The sequence below is a fragment of the Protopterus annectens genome, chromosome 1.part0 (genome assembly GCF_019279795.1).
Source record: "Protopterus annectens isolate FY-2018-M chromosome 1.part0, PAN1.0, whole genome shotgun sequence".
Lineage (NCBI taxonomy): Eukaryota > Metazoa > Chordata > Ceratodontiformes > Protopteridae > Protopterus > Protopterus annectens.
Window position 1 is genome coordinate 1754546750 of NC_056725.1, and position 17750 is coordinate 1754564499.

The following is a 17750-nucleotide window of genomic DNA, read 5'->3' on the forward strand; positions in this document are numbered from 1 at the left end:
TGACAAAATTATGTACCTGTTATTCCACTGTGTTCAGATAAGCAATATAAAATGATAGCTAGGGAAAATCTCTCCATACTTAATTTAACTTGTGCGGACATTGTTTGTCAAGATTTCACTAACGACAAGGACAGTCACTACCAGTAGTCTCATCAGTGGTAAAGGAACTACAGAAGCCGGACTGCACAAGAAGAATACACCTACCCACCTCCAATAGGTTATGCATTCAAGCCTAAAATTATATTGTGTACTGAACATAATCCTACCGACCATACTACAAGATGCTGGTAAGGCAACCTTGATATGGGTAAATCAATAAGCAGACATAAAAAAATAAAAAGAAAGGCATTGTGGATAAATTTATCAAGATGATTTACTGCCAAGGTACCCACCATCATAATGAGCAAACTCCCCCAAAGAAAACAAGTGGACACTTCTTTCAGGTGACTAGGTTAACACTTTCTACAAAAGCTGCAGCAAATCTGAGCAGGGTAAAAGTAATCATATTGACTCTTTTGGTTTCAAACTCTCACAAGGCCTTGAAAAACTTAGATCAACTATTCCATAATCAATACAATGATGTTATCCTAAACATTTGAACAGTGTCTGTAAACAATACCAGTCTTCAGGAATCTACAATTTCCCTCCCTCGACCTGTTCTTAAAGTCAAATAAAGTCAAACTTGTCCTGTGTTTTCTAGCTGCCACTTTCTTGCTAATCACTCTGCTGTAATTATCTTTCACAGAATCAGTGACATTCTCATAGAGGTAGTGGTCAGTGTAAGAAGTCATGGAGCAATTATTGTCTGCTACCCGATCAATAAATCCTAACACACACTTCTGTAAAAAATGCAGTCAGCTCTTAGTTCACCTTTGCCATGTTAAGCGTATCATCACACAAAATACAAGTAGGCCATTATCCTAAACATAATGCCTCCCACCTTTCTACATCTCCAAAATTACAAGCACACAAATGGTACCTCTTCTAGACAAGGTACCTCTAGATTATCACTCTTGTCCTGATAAGGTCTCCTCTTGGTTTCTCTAACACTCAAGTGATTTCTTAGTCCTCCACTAAATCAAATCTACAACCTGGGCTTCACAACCAGTACCATGCTTTCTAATCAGAAATCAACCATCGTTAGACTCCCAATTCTGTCCCATGTCAATACTTCCTATCTTGGTAAAAATCCTTGAAAAAATAAAATTTACAATCAACTTGCCACTTTGATAAATAGCACTTACTTTCTCAGAAGTAACATGTTTTTGGGGGCAGATAGAAGTACCATAACTGTTCTCTGGACACTCCCTGATTATATCCTCACTAACATGAATAAAGGCAACCTTACTGGGGTAGTATTGATTGACCTTACCCAGGTCTTTGACCTGGCTGACCACTCCATCCTATTATCACATTTACAAGATATTGGTGTAAGCGCTAAATCTGGTTCAATGACTACATATCCAACTAAACTTTCACACCAATATTATTCTCTATTTTTATAAACTGCCTCTTGACCTACCTCATCTACAATTCCTCCTATAAGGTGAAGGCATGGCTATTTACAGATTTAACCCTTCTCATGATGTCATCCAAAATCAACTTCAAGCTAACAAAAAATAAGTCCATGCTGTTTGGCACAAAGAAAAGACTCACTAAAGCCACTAAGCCTCTCCATATAAAAGATTTAGACAACCTATTTCAATCACAATTTCAGGTATAACACAGTGTCAGACGCATTTCATGATACCTCCTTAGTGGTTGGATGATAAAACCAGGTGTTGAAAAAAAAGTAATATTTTAGTGTTCTAATTCTATGAAGCCTCCTAATGTCAGCTTGATAGGGAGGGAAAACAACAAAAAAGGAGAAAGCAACAAGTGAAGTAAAAAGTGGGAAGGAGCAATGGTGCCCACATAGGTTCACAAGTGTTAAATAAGCTTACAGTGACAAAGACCTTTCTAAACCTAGCCATGGACCCCAAATCTCTGACAAGTTCTGGTACCCTTGATAAGTGTAAGCAGGATCTTCAGATGTGAAGCATTTACAAGCAAGGTCCTAAGAGGTAAACCATTTACAGGCTGTCTGTGTCCATTAGAGACACAGGTGCCAAACTAAGGATGAATTTCCTTTTTCCCATCCAACTGTCCAAGTTACAATGGAACTGGGTTAAAATGGATGTGGGAGCCTGTTCCAGAGAAGGGGTACTCTCTCTTCGATACATATCTGTCTCTCCAGCAGGTCCTATTTATATCACAAGCAAGGTTCAAGTCTTTAAAACATGTAATCCTGGTGCTGTTTGTTTTGCAGATATGCAGGAGGTACATCACAGTGGGGTCTGACAATGCCTTTTATGCCAAGCATACATCTCCCCTCAGTAGCCTGTGGGAGATAGAATACAGGGATAGGGCCTTGAGGCGGTCTGCATAGAACATGTCATTTACACCCTGTATTCTTTTAGTGAGAAACCTCTGTGGACTTTCCAATTGTTGGATACGGCTGGTTAGGTACATACCAAAGGGGGCACTGTACTCAATGACAGGTGTGATGAATGTTGAATACAATGAAACAATGACTTCTTTGGACTTAGATGTCATACCTTTGTTTAGATGTTGCACAACATAGAATGATTTCCTCAATACTGTAGAAGGCTAGATTACTGTCTACATGTATCCCCAAGGTCCTGACTGCTGGGTCAACTCTCAGGAGCGTGTTGTTAATATGATAGTTACCAGGGATGGATGACTTCCCGAAGGATACTAGTATGCATTTCTTGGCATTTGTTTTAGTACATGGCTCTGACACCAGTTATTTGTCTGTGTCAGCCCTTCCTGGAGAACATTTGTGTCAGTAAGGGATTCTATCACTGCTCCTAATTTTCAATCATCTGTAAATCTAGTCAGCCAGAAGCCATTGACATTGGCCTTGACTTCAGAGAAGTAAATGCCAAAAGGGAGCAGTCCCAGGATGGACCACTGAAGGATCTTGCTCATGACTGGCTTCTTTGTAGAGGTGGACTCCCCAGTTACAACTTTTTGGGAGCTGTCTGTAAGCCATATCCACTGGGTAACATCAGGGTTTGTACCTAACCTTTTGAGTTTGTCAACAATGTCTGAGTGGGGCATTGTGTCAAATGCCTTGGCCAGGTCAAGGTAGGCAGTGTGAACCATTTTGCTCTTAACCATTGCTTTGGTGACCTTCTCAAAGAAGGTCTCCATCAACAAAAACTCTTTTTGCCATCTACCTGAAGCATTCTGCATTTTCCCATAGTTTCCCCAGCAGTCTATCTTCACATTGATAAGATTCAAATTTTGCTATAACAAGCCAAAGGTACCTGCTACTGCTGGATCCTCATTTGTACAATTTGTAAGCTCTTGCAATATGGATCTCCTCCTTCAGAGTACCTATCCGGTTATTTCACGGCTTCTGTAATAAAACTTCCTACAATCCCAGCTCTCAACTCCTTCTGGAATGTTTACAAACCTAAAATTATCATGGGTTTCTCGAGCCCCTATTTTGATTACTGTTTCATTAAGAGTCTCCTTGATCACTTCAATTTCAGCTATCCTCAGGTTATGTTCACTCTCGGCCTCCTTCAGTTTCTCTATACCATTAGAATAAACCATTAAGACCCCTTCCACATAGTCTAATCTCTAGTCTGTCTACTAATGTACTCAGAAAAAGCATCACTCATTTCGGATATCCTGATACACTTCATCCAGTTTATCTTTTATCTCAGCCTTCTTTAACCCAATTACAATTCAGAGGTACCTGGATCCCTCCAATTCCCAAACAGCCAGGAAGATTAACAGTAGTCAGTTCTTTACTATTCAAGCTGTCAGATTTGTTTTCTCTTCCCTATCATCACCACAGTTTTGTAATGACTTTCGGGTGGAATTCTTCCCATTCCTTGAACATTTTAATTACGGGAATTGAAAGTTAAAACTGTCATTCAATGGGGCATGAAAGCACATGTCTTAACTGCTCATTAAGACTGATGAAAATCTAAAACCTCCAAGTGCCACTGCTTTGTCTCCCTCCAAGCTCACCTCCCACAGTTTCGTCCCATTAACCACTACTCTCAGCTTCTTTTTATTTTTAATCTTTACTCTCTCTTCCATATTATTGCTCACTAAATGCAACCATGTCATTCCTTCAGTCATGGACAAAACGATTACCATCAAAATCTGTCTGTAGCAAACCTCCACTCCTGCACTAAATCCTTCATCTAGATTAATTTCCCTCTGAAAGCTCACCATAAAATGCTACCTTATCAAAAGGTCTTTTTAATATCAAAGAATACTCCTCCGTTATTCACTTTCTCTCTCAACCCAAGCAAAATATCAGGTTTCAATGACTGACAAATGACCACCCCAATCAGAATCTACCTGTCCCTCCATCACTGAATCTTCCAACCTTACATTCAACACTACAACAAAAGCCTCTGCAACATTAATTAACAAAACGAAGCGTGTAATTTCCCAGGTCCTTTACCTTTAGGAAGCACAAACTCCATCCTCTCCAGTAAAACTGCTAACCCTTCCTCTCTGTACAGTGCCACACTAAAGAACTTTCTTAACTCACCTGCAACCTGTTCTGCCAATATGTTATAAAAGTCTATCAGCCCACCATTGCTTTTCACCATCTTCCCTCCTTAAGCAGGAGTGCCCTCACTACTTCACACACTACTATCTTCCTCTCCAAATGAACTTGTGGATATTCTACAGAGCAAGATATGAAGATACATTTATGAGATGAATTACTAATGGCATACTCCCCTAAAACAAAATTACCTAATTAGGGAAAATTACTAAATTTTGAAACAAGAGTACCAGAATTTTATATAGAGTCAAAAGTTTACACCTAAGCATTGCATGACTTAGGACACAACCAGTTTTAGGCACATGGGGGTTCCCAACCACAGCAAGTTATCTTATTCTAATAATTTGTTACATGTTTGTCAAATCAATGAAAGTACGTACAGTAACCCTGTGTACTTAATAAACCAGGTGGGTAAAAATAACTCTTAGGATGAAGAATCGTAAGAACTGGCACCACTTCTCATTTAAAATTCAAAGATATTTCTGATTGTAGAAACAGTGTTCTGTCAAGTTGCAGGTTTCATAATTTAATTAAACATTTTACCACTAATACAGTGCTCTTGAATGGTGGACATTCTCAACACTAAAGCTAACACCATAGCCAGCTTTAGGCACCAGCGATATCCGCAGCTGCGGAGGACCCCTAATCACCCTTGACTGTGTGGGGGCTATGCAAAAGCTGATGCTGGTTGGGAAAAATGAGAAGAGAAAATCACTTATTCATTCATTCATTCTCCAGTAACATGCTGTACTCTACAAGATTGTGATAGGACCCTGTTAGGATAAAGCCAGTAATCAGTAAATGAACATGAGCGAAGTAAGTGCAGGAGATCGGCAGTCCAGAGCAACTGATCTCATTGCATATCTTGGATTTTAAAAAGAGCAGATGCTTCCAATCATCGGGGATGGTTCTCTCTTTCAGGAAGTTTTATAAACACTGACAGGACACCAAATACTAAAACTCTCAATTTCTTTCCTCAAGAATTTTGGGCAAAGCCAAACATAATGGCAGAATACATTTTCAAAATCAGGATCACTTTTTTAAATATAGTTTTAATTCATATAAAAAGTTAATAGAATAGCATGTTTTGCATCAACATGCTTTTTTTGGGACAATAAATATTAAAATTTAATGTCTAGAGTTATATTTACAAGGGACAGGAAAAAAATAAGAGGCAAAATGAGGGACCTTCTGTACAATCAGGGACACTGACAAGAATTCATTACTCCTGATGACGGTTAATCACTGATCTGCTGTGGCAGTACCAGTGTTGTACAATGTACCACTATATTTGCTGAAATCTGTACAAAACTAGTATCAATATGACTTATGCTTCTGTGTGTGTGTGTTTGCTTGCGGGGGAGGGGTGCAGTGTTACAGTAGCAAGTTGGCTATAATTTCTTTCACGTTCTATCACAAACATCACTGTAACTGTCATTAAGCTTGTGTGTGAGGGGGATGCAGTTGTAGTCATTTAAAAGTAACAAGTTGACCATAAATTCTAAAATTCTATCACTTTCTATAACACAGACCTTAAACATGATAGGCGGCTGTCTTTGATGGTTTGATGGGAAGATGGTCTGTGTGAAATTTTATTTATTTATTTATTTTATTTATTTTACATTTGTTGACTGGGCTAGTCTAACTGGATACATGTCCATTTTCAGTAGAGGCCCGAGGAAAAAAGCTCCACTGCGTAAAATTCTAAAGGAAACACAGTAATATTTAATACAATACTAGAAAGTAAAATACATAATCATAGTTGTTACAAATGGACTCTTTTAGAGTCCTTTCAGCAGTGAAAAAGCTCCACTACCTAAAGATTCTAAAAGAAATAAAGTAATATTTTAATACATTACTAAAAAAAGTCAATACATAAAGTTGTTACAAATGGATTCATTTAGAGTCTTAGAAGAAGTTTAGAGATTTAGAAATCAACTCATCACTGTCACAGTGGAACAGTGAGTAGCTTTGCTATTTCAAAGGGCATTGCACTGGTCGAGTTCTTGGCTGTGGTTTTTTTCTCTGTGGAGTCTGCATGCTCACCCTGTCTGGGTATTTCTAGCTGTGCGCTCTGGTTTCCTCCAGTGCCTCAAAGACATGCAGTAGGTGAAATGAAATATCTCCAGTTTCCCTGATTGTGTGTGTGTGTGTGATTGTGTGTGTATGATTGTGTGTGTATGATTGTGTGTGTGATTGTGTGTGTGTGATTGTGTGTGTGTGTGTGTGTGTGTGAGTGTGTGTGTGTGTGTGTGTGTGTGTGTGTGTGTGTGTGTGTGTGTGTGTGTGTGTGTGTGTGAGTGTGTGTGTGAAAATATCCCTGATTTATCTGGGTGGGTATGCACAATATTGCCGGTCCCATACATAACTCTTAGGTAGCAGTTAAAAAAAACACAGTTAACAAGTAGTTATCTTGCAAAAATAAGCCAATAAACACATTACAGAACATTCAGATTTCAGCTGCTAGGGGGGTCTGGTGGGCTCCCCACACCTGCAGACCATATAAATGGATTTTGACTTGGACTTAGTGGTAATATCTACCATTAACTGCTCACATTTTAAAACCAGGCCTGATCAGAGGTGCGTATAGACATTGCTGTAGCTGGTTGGGGATGGTATGGTCATTACATCTGTAATTTTCCTCACAATCAAACATCACAGGTTTGCATAAGAGGTTATTACAGCCTTATTTTTGGCTGGGGACAATGTAGTCATTGCTTCTTTTCCTTTTCTCAGAGCTGTGCAAAGAAAGTTATTAGAGCTTCTGTAGGGGCAGGGTACTATCTAGGAAAAACAAGTCAGAATACATTACTGTGATCTTTACTTGTTCATTTTCCTCACAATCATATATCAGGCAATGGAGCCAGGGTAGGGCAATATGCTATGTATATGAATGATAGCAGCCACTTGAAAAACATGTCTGTGGCCATTTGAACCTCTGCTTTCATACCAATCAAATAACAGAGAGATGTACAGACACTGCCATTTTTTTTCCGGGAGCGGGGGGTATTCCCAGATAGGACTGATGTATTCTCTCAAACATTTGTTTTCTTAGTTTACTGTGAGCTTCTGTTTTGTCAGCTTTGACCATTAAGCCTTGGGTACAACTTTTGTCTTCCTTGAAGGAAAAAATAAGGCTGAAATTATTTTCTTACTCCCAATTCTTTCCAGGGCACCACTGGATCAAATGGTAGGGAAAATGCTCTAAAAATCACTTCACATCATCTATAACCCTACAGCTCCTTGGGCTTGACAGCACCCAGACATCTAGCTTAACTGAGTAATTTCCTACAGTTATTACTGCACTGCTTTAGACAGGTAAGGTTTTCTGAAACGATACAAGGAAAATAAAGTTGAACAGCAACACTGAATTTCTTTCCCCAAATCAAACTTTTCTTCCAGCCATAAATGAATGAAAACATTGATAAAAACCTTGAAATGTAATTTACAATATATAGAAAGTCATGGCTTCTTGAAAAAGCTGAAGATAAAGGCAAGATGTGAGAAAAGGAAGGAAAAAGTAATGTGTATAGAGTGGCAGGACAGAAGAGCATTGGAGGTTGAAAAGTAGAAAGTGGGAGGTACATGGAGTAGATTGCCAAGGACACTATGTTACAATCTGTCAGCTCTATTCATTGGGTTGTTGTAATTTATCATCTTTGCAGCTAAAAGCCAGTCACTGTGAATGTCCCTCTGTGAGATGAGCTAACGCAGTGTCGTACCCAGGCTTGCCATAATGTCACAGCATTGTGGCTTCAGTTCTGTCTGTGTATATTACTCCTAAAACTCTGCAACACAAACTTAAAAGGTTGATTATGAGGAATGGCAGTGACAAGGTAAAACTTATATTGGAAGTGTCTATGGGCCCTTAAGTGACACTTGGTGGCCGCTAAAATTTTAACACCAGCTCTGCTTAGGATGCAACACAACACTCATGGTTTCCTATCCAAAGGGCATCCAAACTACATACAGTATTTTTGGTTACCTGTGAGTACAATCAAATAATATGCTTTATGAGTTTCTATTGCAGCAACTGTAATATTATAGTTTGTAAAAACAGCTACCAAACACTAACAAAACCATTTAATAAAAAGGATTTCATCCTTTTTATTTCCCACTTAAAAAAACATATATTTACATATTTGATAATGAGTGCAGTGTTAAATGAACAAACACACCTACCCCTATGGCCTGTTCTGGTCTAAACTTTTCATTATGAGACCTTTAAGAGAACTAAACTACTTCTGAGTTTTGCCTGCTTTTTAACAATACATCCTACCTTTCCACTAAGTCAGAGTGTGTGTGTGTGTGTGTGTGTGTGTGTGTGTGTGTGTGTGTGTTAAAGTGTGCAGTATAAGTGTGGATCCTTTACCCATCCATCACAAGATCTACCACCACCCCCACTTCACAGTAATTGAAGCCACCAAAGTTCGTATCCATTTGTCATTTACCCTTTTAACAGAAGTGTACCAATCAGCCAGAGAAGCCAATGAACAAAGCATTTTCTTCTGACGGAGCTCTGCAGGGTGAGGCTGCACGTCTGTTTCATCATCAGCTTCCAGTCTGATACTGTGTCCCAAAAGCTGTCCAAACACTTTCTGCAGAATGTGCTTTACTCCTGTGTGGGATACAGGGATGAAGAAATTACAGATGTTAGTTTAGACACAATACACTGTTACTTACAGTTAAATTTTAAATTTTTATCTTTATATATGTGCAATCAGTATGTAACAGCACCATCTATCCACTCAGACTAGAACTACAGCAGCAGAAAATTTTCTATAACTGAATTGTGTACACAGCTTCATGTATTAGTCTGTAAGCAACTTTTAGCAGGACAGGTTTCAGAAATGGCAGTATATTTTGTCTGTACTGTACACAACTATTCAAAGGAGGAAGGGAAGCTCTATCCAGTTTTTATTTTTTTGGTAGCGGGTTAAGTACACTATGGACCAAAGAACATTGAAGTAACAAACATCTTCTTAAACATAAATAGCATGAAACATGACCAATCAGACCCTCTGGAATTGCTGTAGTCCCCAAGCAGGCTTTGTGCTTCATGAGTGGAGAACAGTGACAGTCATCCCTTTGCACAAAAGTGGGCCATCTGAAGACCCTGGAAACTACAGACCCACAAGTCTCACTAGTCTTATATGTAAAGCCATGGAAAGAATGATCGTGGATATGATCAACAGTGGTACAGTAAGCCTCCAGACACTGGACCCAACCTAGTTTGGTTTGTCAAGGGCAGGTCATGCCTACTTAACCTGGTGGTCTTCTTTGAGAAGGTCACCAAAGCAATGGATGACGGTGAAATGGTTCACATTGCCTTGACCTGGCCAAGGCATTTGACACAATACCTCACTCAGGCATTGTTGACAAACTCAATAGGTTAGGTACAAAACTGTATGTCACCTGGCAGGAACCAGGAAGTTAGAACTGGGGAGTCCACCTCTACAAAGAGGCAAGTCACAACAAGAGTCCTTCAGGGATCGGTCCTTGGACCGCTCCTTTTTTGCATTTACGTCTACGAAGAAATGGCCAAGATCAATGGTCTCTGGCTGACTAAATTTGCAGATGACCAAAAATTAGGAGCAGTCATTGAATCCCATACTGACACAAAAATTCTTCAGGAAGAGCTGACACAGACAATCAACTAGTGTCAGAGCCATGGACTAAACCTAAGTCAGCGCAGTGGTGCAGCGGTAGTGTTGTTGCCTCACAACAAGAGGCTCTCCAGTTCGATTCTCGGCTGTGTGGAGTCTGCATGTCTTCTCTGCATTCATGTGGATTTCCTCTGGATGCGCCAGTTTCCTCCCACATTACAATTACATGCGTCTTTAGCATTTCTCCCCGCACCTCCGCTGAAAATCGGCTTTGTTCCAAGTCGGACTTTCGTGGTTAACAAACGTTAAATAAATAAATGGCAAGAAATGAATAATAGTGTCCATCCCTGGTAACTATCATATTGACAACATACCCCTTAGAGCGGACCCAGTAGTCAGGGACTTAGGGAAACACACATACAGTAATCTAGCCTTTGACCATCAGAAGTCTACAGTAGTGAGGACATCATTCTATGTTGTGAAACGTATAAGTCCAAGGAAGTCATTGGTCCACTGTAGTCGGCATTCATCAGGCCTATCATTGAGTACAATGCCATCTTTGTTATGTACCTAACCAGGCATATCAAACAATTGGAACAGAGCACAGAGGTTCCTCAATAAAAGAATACAGGGTGTAAATAAAATGTCCTATGCAGACTGCCTCAAGGCCCTATCCCTGCATTCTGTCTCCGACAGGCTTTTGAGGGGAGATCTATGCCTGGTATACAGGGAATTGTCAGACCCTACTCTGATGGACCTCCTGCATATCCAGAAAGCAAACTGCACCAGAATTATCCATTATAAAGACTTATACCTTGCCTGTGATATAAATAGGACCTGCTGGAGAGATGGGTATGTATCCCAGAGACTACCCCGTCTCTGGAACAGACTCTCCATCCATGTGAAGCAAAGTTCCTCCCTAACCTAATACAACTGCAACTTGGACAACTGGATGGAGAACAGGAAATTAATTTTTGGTTTGGCACCTATGTCTCTAATAGACACAGGCAACCTGTAAATGTTTCATCTTCCAAGTCCCTGCTTACACCTACCAAGGGTATCAGAACTTGTCATAAATTTGGGATGCATGGCTAGACTTGAAGAGACCTTTTTGGTCGTTAACCTAGTAAACACCTATGAACATATAACAACAAATAGACCCTCCCTTTTGCGTCTGCTATTGGGAATAAATATCCTTCCTGCTTCAGTCTAGTTGTTTGGGTCTAAAGCTTACATGTTTGGAAATGTGCATGTCCTCCACTGATGCAAGCTATGACACCGCACCTCAGACTAGGAGAACATCCCTACCCACTCCTTTAAGCCAGTATGAACCTAAACACTTAGCAAGCTCCTTCTTTCTTTCTTTTTTATTGACATATGTTAACCGAGTTAGTCCGACTGGGCCAAAGGCCTTTTTTCAGCAAAGACCCGAGGAGAAAAGCTCCCAAAGTACAATAACCATAAACAGAAAATTTACAGTCAATTACTACATGTCAAACAAGAAATATTGCAAGAAGTAATAAGTTTACAAATGACTACAGATGAATAAGGCTATAAGAAGAAACAAAAAATTAAATCATAACATGGTACAAAGTATGTCAAAAATTTAGAAACAGTCAAGAGGAAAAAAGACAGCATATTAAGAATGCATAGTATGCAAGAAGGTAATAGGTTATACAACGTTAAATGAAAAATTCAAACATACATGGTAGAAAGTATGCCAAAAATTTAAAAACAGTTGAAAGGAAAGAGAGTCAGTATAACAAGGAATGCAAAATATGTAAGAAGACAGAGTATATACAGTAGGTAATGTGAAAAGACAAGAGACAGGTGAGCTGTAAATATAGCAAGTTGTACAGGGGGAAGAAATAAATACAATAGTAGAAAGCTAAAGGGCAACAGACAGATTAGTAGATAGAAGTCATGTAGGGTCCTTGCAAGAGCATGATCAAGAATATGGAGACTGACCTTGATAGCTATTTTAAAGGTGGTAGGATTAGTAATACATTTGACATTTGGTTGTAATTTATTCCAAGCCTTTGCTATGGAACAGGAATAAAGTATTTTGTCAATGTTTTTATTGGGCCTATAAACTTGCAGTACATTCTGTTGTGAGCTACAGAGAGTGCAGTTGGGGTGTAGGACTGAATGAGAGTGGAGAGAGAGGGGCAGGATGTAGGTTCATGTAGAACTGAATAAGCCAAAAGAAGTTGGGGTAGTAAAATTTGGTGATGAAATTCCAGCCACTGCAAGTTCTTTAGGGATATGCAATGATGAGAGTGGTAGGGTTGATTGGAGGCAAATTTTGCAAGTTTATTATAAGCAAGTTTTAATTTAGTCAGCAGATTAGATTGGAGGTAAGTGAGTATAGCAGCAGCATAAAGGAGTGCGGGAAGTAAAAAGGCTTGTGCACGGGAGAGTCTGGAAGCATTTGAGGAATTGTTTATGCCTGTAAAGCAGACCTAGCTTTTGATAAGTCTTTTTAATACACTGTTGAGTGTGGAGATCGAACTTTAGATGGTCATCCATGATAACATCTAGGAGTTTGGTGTGAGGTTCAGTGAAGATAATTGTATTGTTGAGGGAGGAGACTGAAAAGGTAACTTTGTGATGTTGGAGAGATGAAGGATGGAATAGGAGAAGTTTAGTTTTCTTTGGATTCAGTAGCAGTTGATTGGAAGTAAACCATCTTTCAATGGAGTGAAGAGGCTCTTGGGTGAGAGTATGAAGGTGAGTGATGTTGTCGAAGCATGAGACAATTGTGGAATCATCTGCATACTGAACAATGGTACAGAGTGGACAAGAAGAGTGGAGGTTATTTATAAAGATGTTAAAAGAGTAGGGGTCCAATGATGGAGCCTTGGGGCACCCCAGTTTGAACAGGTAGGAAAGTTGAGAAATTAGACTGCCATTTCACTGCCTGTGAACTGTTTGATAAGTAGCTGGAGAACCAAGGTAGTGCTGAGTCAGAGAGGTTCAGTGAGGATAGTTTGGATAGAAGTAGTCTATGGGAAACAGTACTGAAGGCTTTGTATAGGTCAAGAAACAAGCAGGTGACTAACTTATTATTGGCATGGGATTTAGCGATGGTGTTTATGAAGGAAGTCAGAACAGTAGCAGTACTATGTTTTGGGCGAAAGCCATGCTGTGAGTGGGTAAGAAGATTTTCTTGGAGCAGGTATTCAAGGAGCTGTTTGTGAACGCATTTTTCTAGAATACTAGACAGGGGAGATGGGATGGCAATAGGTCTGAAGTTGGAGGGGTCAGTTGAGCTGCTGCCTTTATGTAAGGGTATGAGGTAGAAATTTTCCAGATATCAGGTACAATGTTTTCCTTGATGGACCTATTGATTAATATTGAAAAGGGGTGAGTGATGGAATTATCAGCAATTTTTAGGAATTGTGAAGGTAGATTGTCTACTGATGGAGAGCATGTTTTAAGTTTGGAAAGAAGGGACTTGCCATAGTTTGTAGGGACAGATTTAAGAAAAATATGTTGGAATGGGTAGGACTGAGGGGTGTGCTGTCTGTGATACTGGTAGTTTTGGTAAGGTTACGGATAGAGTCAAAGTATTATCTTGCAAATCAAGATAAAACAATAAAGGACACCTAAACTATACAAGTATAAAAAAGTATGTAGTACATGGAATGCTGTGACTACACACCAAAATCAGGGAAAAGATAAACTTGTTAAGTTTATTCCAAGTGCCAGATTATCCAGAGATTAGGGGTGCTTAACAAAAGTTTTGTTAAGGACAGATAAGTGTTGGCAAAACTGATTATTGTGCTAGGAACATGACAGCACAGACTGACATCCAGCAAATAACAGCTGAAAAAGGTAAAACAGCTTTTAAAATCTTTTAGAACTTCATTCTGTCACACTTATAAACAAGTATGACAGAACAAAATGTCTTGACAGCCTTTAAAAAGTTGTTTTTCCTTCTGCCAGAGGAGTCCTTTGTTACTGGCTGTAGTACATCTCAACTGTCTCCTATGTTAACTCATACTTTTGCCCTGTCCCTTGCAAAATTTTTGATTTTCTTATTAAATCACTGAAAATTACAGTCAGTCATTAAACACTAGGACTGTAGTCTTTCAAACTTCTTATTCTTCAGGAAATGATAGTTGATGCAAGACCATTCTATTAAAGAACAACAATGGAGTTGTAATATTAAATGCTCAACTTCTCTGTCTTTTTTCTCCCTATTTACTGTTCCTGTTATAAATAACAATACAGCATTTAAAATATTTTAAATTGTTTCTCTCTACTAGAACAGTACATTAACTGCACTGTGGTGGTTTCACTTTCAAAAACCTTTTGTCCTGCCCTGAAAAATCATGCTGCAGTCTCCAAAGCAGTGATGTCATCAAGGCCACTAAATATAGTTAGTTTTCTGGCCATTTCCCTCCCCAAACTGACACAACCACTACGTCCTAAAAACCCACCCATGCTGTGTTGTCACAGCTCCATGGTCCTTTCCCTACCCATACAGAAAGTAAAGGATACAAGAAGGAAAAAGGACACGAGTCAAGTCTCCTGCTGTGAGCTGTCAATCACAGCAGGTAACAGCTCAAATTACCCTTAGCACTTTGACAGCCAGGGAAGTTAGGTGTGAAGGGGGATGGGAGATGAGTCAAAGTAGTACAATTCAGGTTTCACAAAAGACTGCAGTTTAGCCATTCTAAAAAGAAGCAGCAGTAAAAAGCACTTTGAAAGTCTGTTGTGTGGAATTTGCACTGTTTGCATTTTAAGTAGTAATTGAATGGCATGAAATGTTACTTAAAAATAAGTGAAAAACAGCAGTCTATGCATGTAAAATCAATGCAGTGACAGGAGCTTTAGGAAGAAAGTGGCCTGTGTGATGCATTTTTTTACAGACATGCACTGCATTGTAGGATACCTAGAGGCAGCCTAAACAATCAGAATTACTTCAAGATGCCAGAATTACTTCAATATGCCAGCCCCCATGTGGTCAGACTCAGAAATCATGTATAAAAATATTTAAAAACCTGTAAATAGTCCCAGAGTGGTGTTAAAATGTAGGAAACACCAAATCATGACAAAATAAACTTGTTTTTTGAGTTTGTGGGTGCGGTTATCCTTTAATTTTTTTTAAGTGAATTAGAGGAATATTTAAAAACTGTCATGATTTCAATCCTTTGTGCCCCCATTACTTTTTGATTTGTCCAGAAATCTTAACTAACTCAAACATTTAATGCCTTTTTGTATACTTCCAGTTCACACCCATACCTCCTTATGACATCCAGGAGTTTTTTTTTTGGTTTAGTTTCTTTAACAGACTTAACAGCTAATAATAGGAGGTATTGGAAAGGGGGAGGAGATATAAAAATGACACTAAGATTATTGGCCTAGGACATTCTATAGCAAAGAAATTAAATCTCTGTTTGCCACTGGTTACTCATTTTCATATTTATGCTCATATTTTCATAACCGACAGTACAGTTGTGTAATACCTTACCACAACACTAGGTGTTCTTTCCTTCACTGTTGCAGTATTCCTTACACTGGGGATTCCCTGCCTTAAGTAGCCCGATGTCCGGCCAGTATACAAAAGACTACTGTTGCTTTAAGGTACACCGTATGTCACACATATGCTCCTCTAGTACAGCATAACGGTGACATCTGGATGTACCATCCTCAGAACTGAGTGCCCCAGTAAGAACACCAATGCAGGGAAAACCAAGAGGTAACCAGTACATCCAGGAAGAAAATAGCCTAGGGGGAGATGGGAGGGAGTGAATACAACAGTGAAGGAAAGGACATCTACTGTTATGGTAAGATTTTACAAACCTGTACTATCCTTCTATTCACTGGTTGCAGTATTCTTTATTCTTGGGAGAGTGCCAGAGCTCAAGAACAAACTTGGGAGGAGGAAGGACCACTAGAGCCCTCTAGGAATTCATGAAGAATGGCCTTAGCAAAACCAGCTGTACCTCTGGAGATTTCATCCAACTTGTAGTGCTTGGTAAAAGTTTGCAGAGAAGTCCAGGTAGCTGCTTCAAGAACACAATTAGTATCCAACCACATGAAAAGAGCACCAGAAGAAGCCACATCTCTACTATAAAGAGTGTTTACAGAAGAAGGGGGGCTCTTACCATGAAAAGTATAATAAAAAGAAATAGATTTTGAGATCCAAGGAGAAATAGTTTGCTTAGATAGTTAATCCTAGGGACATAGGATGAAAAGAAACAAACAACTGATAAGATTTTCTAATAGACTCAATCTTGTCCATATAAAATAAGTTGTCTATGCACATCCAAAGTATGCAGCGCCCTCTCATTGGCAGACTGTGGAGTGGGGGAAAAAGTAGGCAGATTAATAGACTGATTAAATGAGGACTCATTAACCACACTGAGCATAAAAGAAGATTAATACACGCAAGGACACCCTGTCATTACGAAATATCAAAAAAAAAATAAAATAAAAAAGAGGACAAGCCATGAGGGCTTACAACTCGGATACCGATCTGGCAGAAGTAAAGGCCAGCAAAAGAACAGACTTACAGGAACGAAGCTGAAGCAGCGGGCTCAAAAGGAGCCTGAGTCAGCTTCTCCAAAACAAACTAAGATCCCAGGGAGGAAGAACAGACTTCCTGGGAGGACTAAACTCAAAAGAAATAAAAACAGAAAATAACAAACTACAGACACATAAAATCAAACTTTAATATACTCCAGCACCTCACCAAAAAGCCTTCAAGGAGTAATAAAAAAGCAAGTCATAAAAACAATTTATATATAAAAACCTTGCACACTCAATCCATCAACAAACACTAAGTACTTCGAATTACATTCCATATTTAAACCGAAGGGTATTAAAGTGCCATACTTTAAAATGGATATAAATCTCCTTATAAAATAATCTCTCTTCAAATAAATTACTCTCCCTAAATTTAACTACCACCCATTTGAAAATAGAACCCTGTAACAACGAAGTATCACTTTGATAGCATTGTTTAAAATGTAAGGCTATAAAACTCTGTTTTTTGTCTCTACTATGTTCCTGAAACTAGATTTGAAAGCTATCTTACTCTCTTCTAATCAAAATAAATTACATGGACACCTGAGGACATAAATAATGCCCTCTGTGGTACATGATAAAAACAGCAAAAGAAGACAAGTATTGCTGGAATTAAATTCATCCTCAAGCCTTGATGAGTACCCTTCATGAGGTGGACCCTGTTTTTCACAAAATCTCACCAAGACGAAACTGATATACAGACTGTATTTTATACAGCATATATCATGGACACGAATAGGTTAAAAAATAAAGAAGATAGCTGGGTGCACACGTCCCAGGATAAAAAGTGCCCAATCCTAGTAGGCACACTGGTACCAGGACTGGAAAAAATGACACTGCAGAATCCTGAAGACATGGAAATATCCTACAATGGGGCTAGGCCAAGCCAGGGGGTGGATGCCCCACCCCCATTGCAGATGAAGATAGCAGTCTACAAAAATCACAAAAATTCAAAAATTGATATGCCAAAGAGCCATACAGATGATAGAGTGGACTATTGAGGATAA

At 39.1% G+C, this 17750-nt stretch overlaps 1 protein-coding gene across 1 annotated transcript in view; it reads right to left on the minus strand.

The window, feature by feature from the left end:
* Positions 1–17750, minus strand: part of ORC3 (origin recognition complex subunit 3) — a 1128136-nt gene that overhangs the window by 864026 nt on the left and 246360 nt on the right. Inside the window, exon 6 of the mRNA XM_044069085.1 lies at positions 9052–9218. Within this exon, the coding sequence (XP_043925020.1) occupies positions 9052–9218 (167 nt within the window). The remainder of the gene's footprint in view (positions 1–9051; positions 9219–17750) is intronic.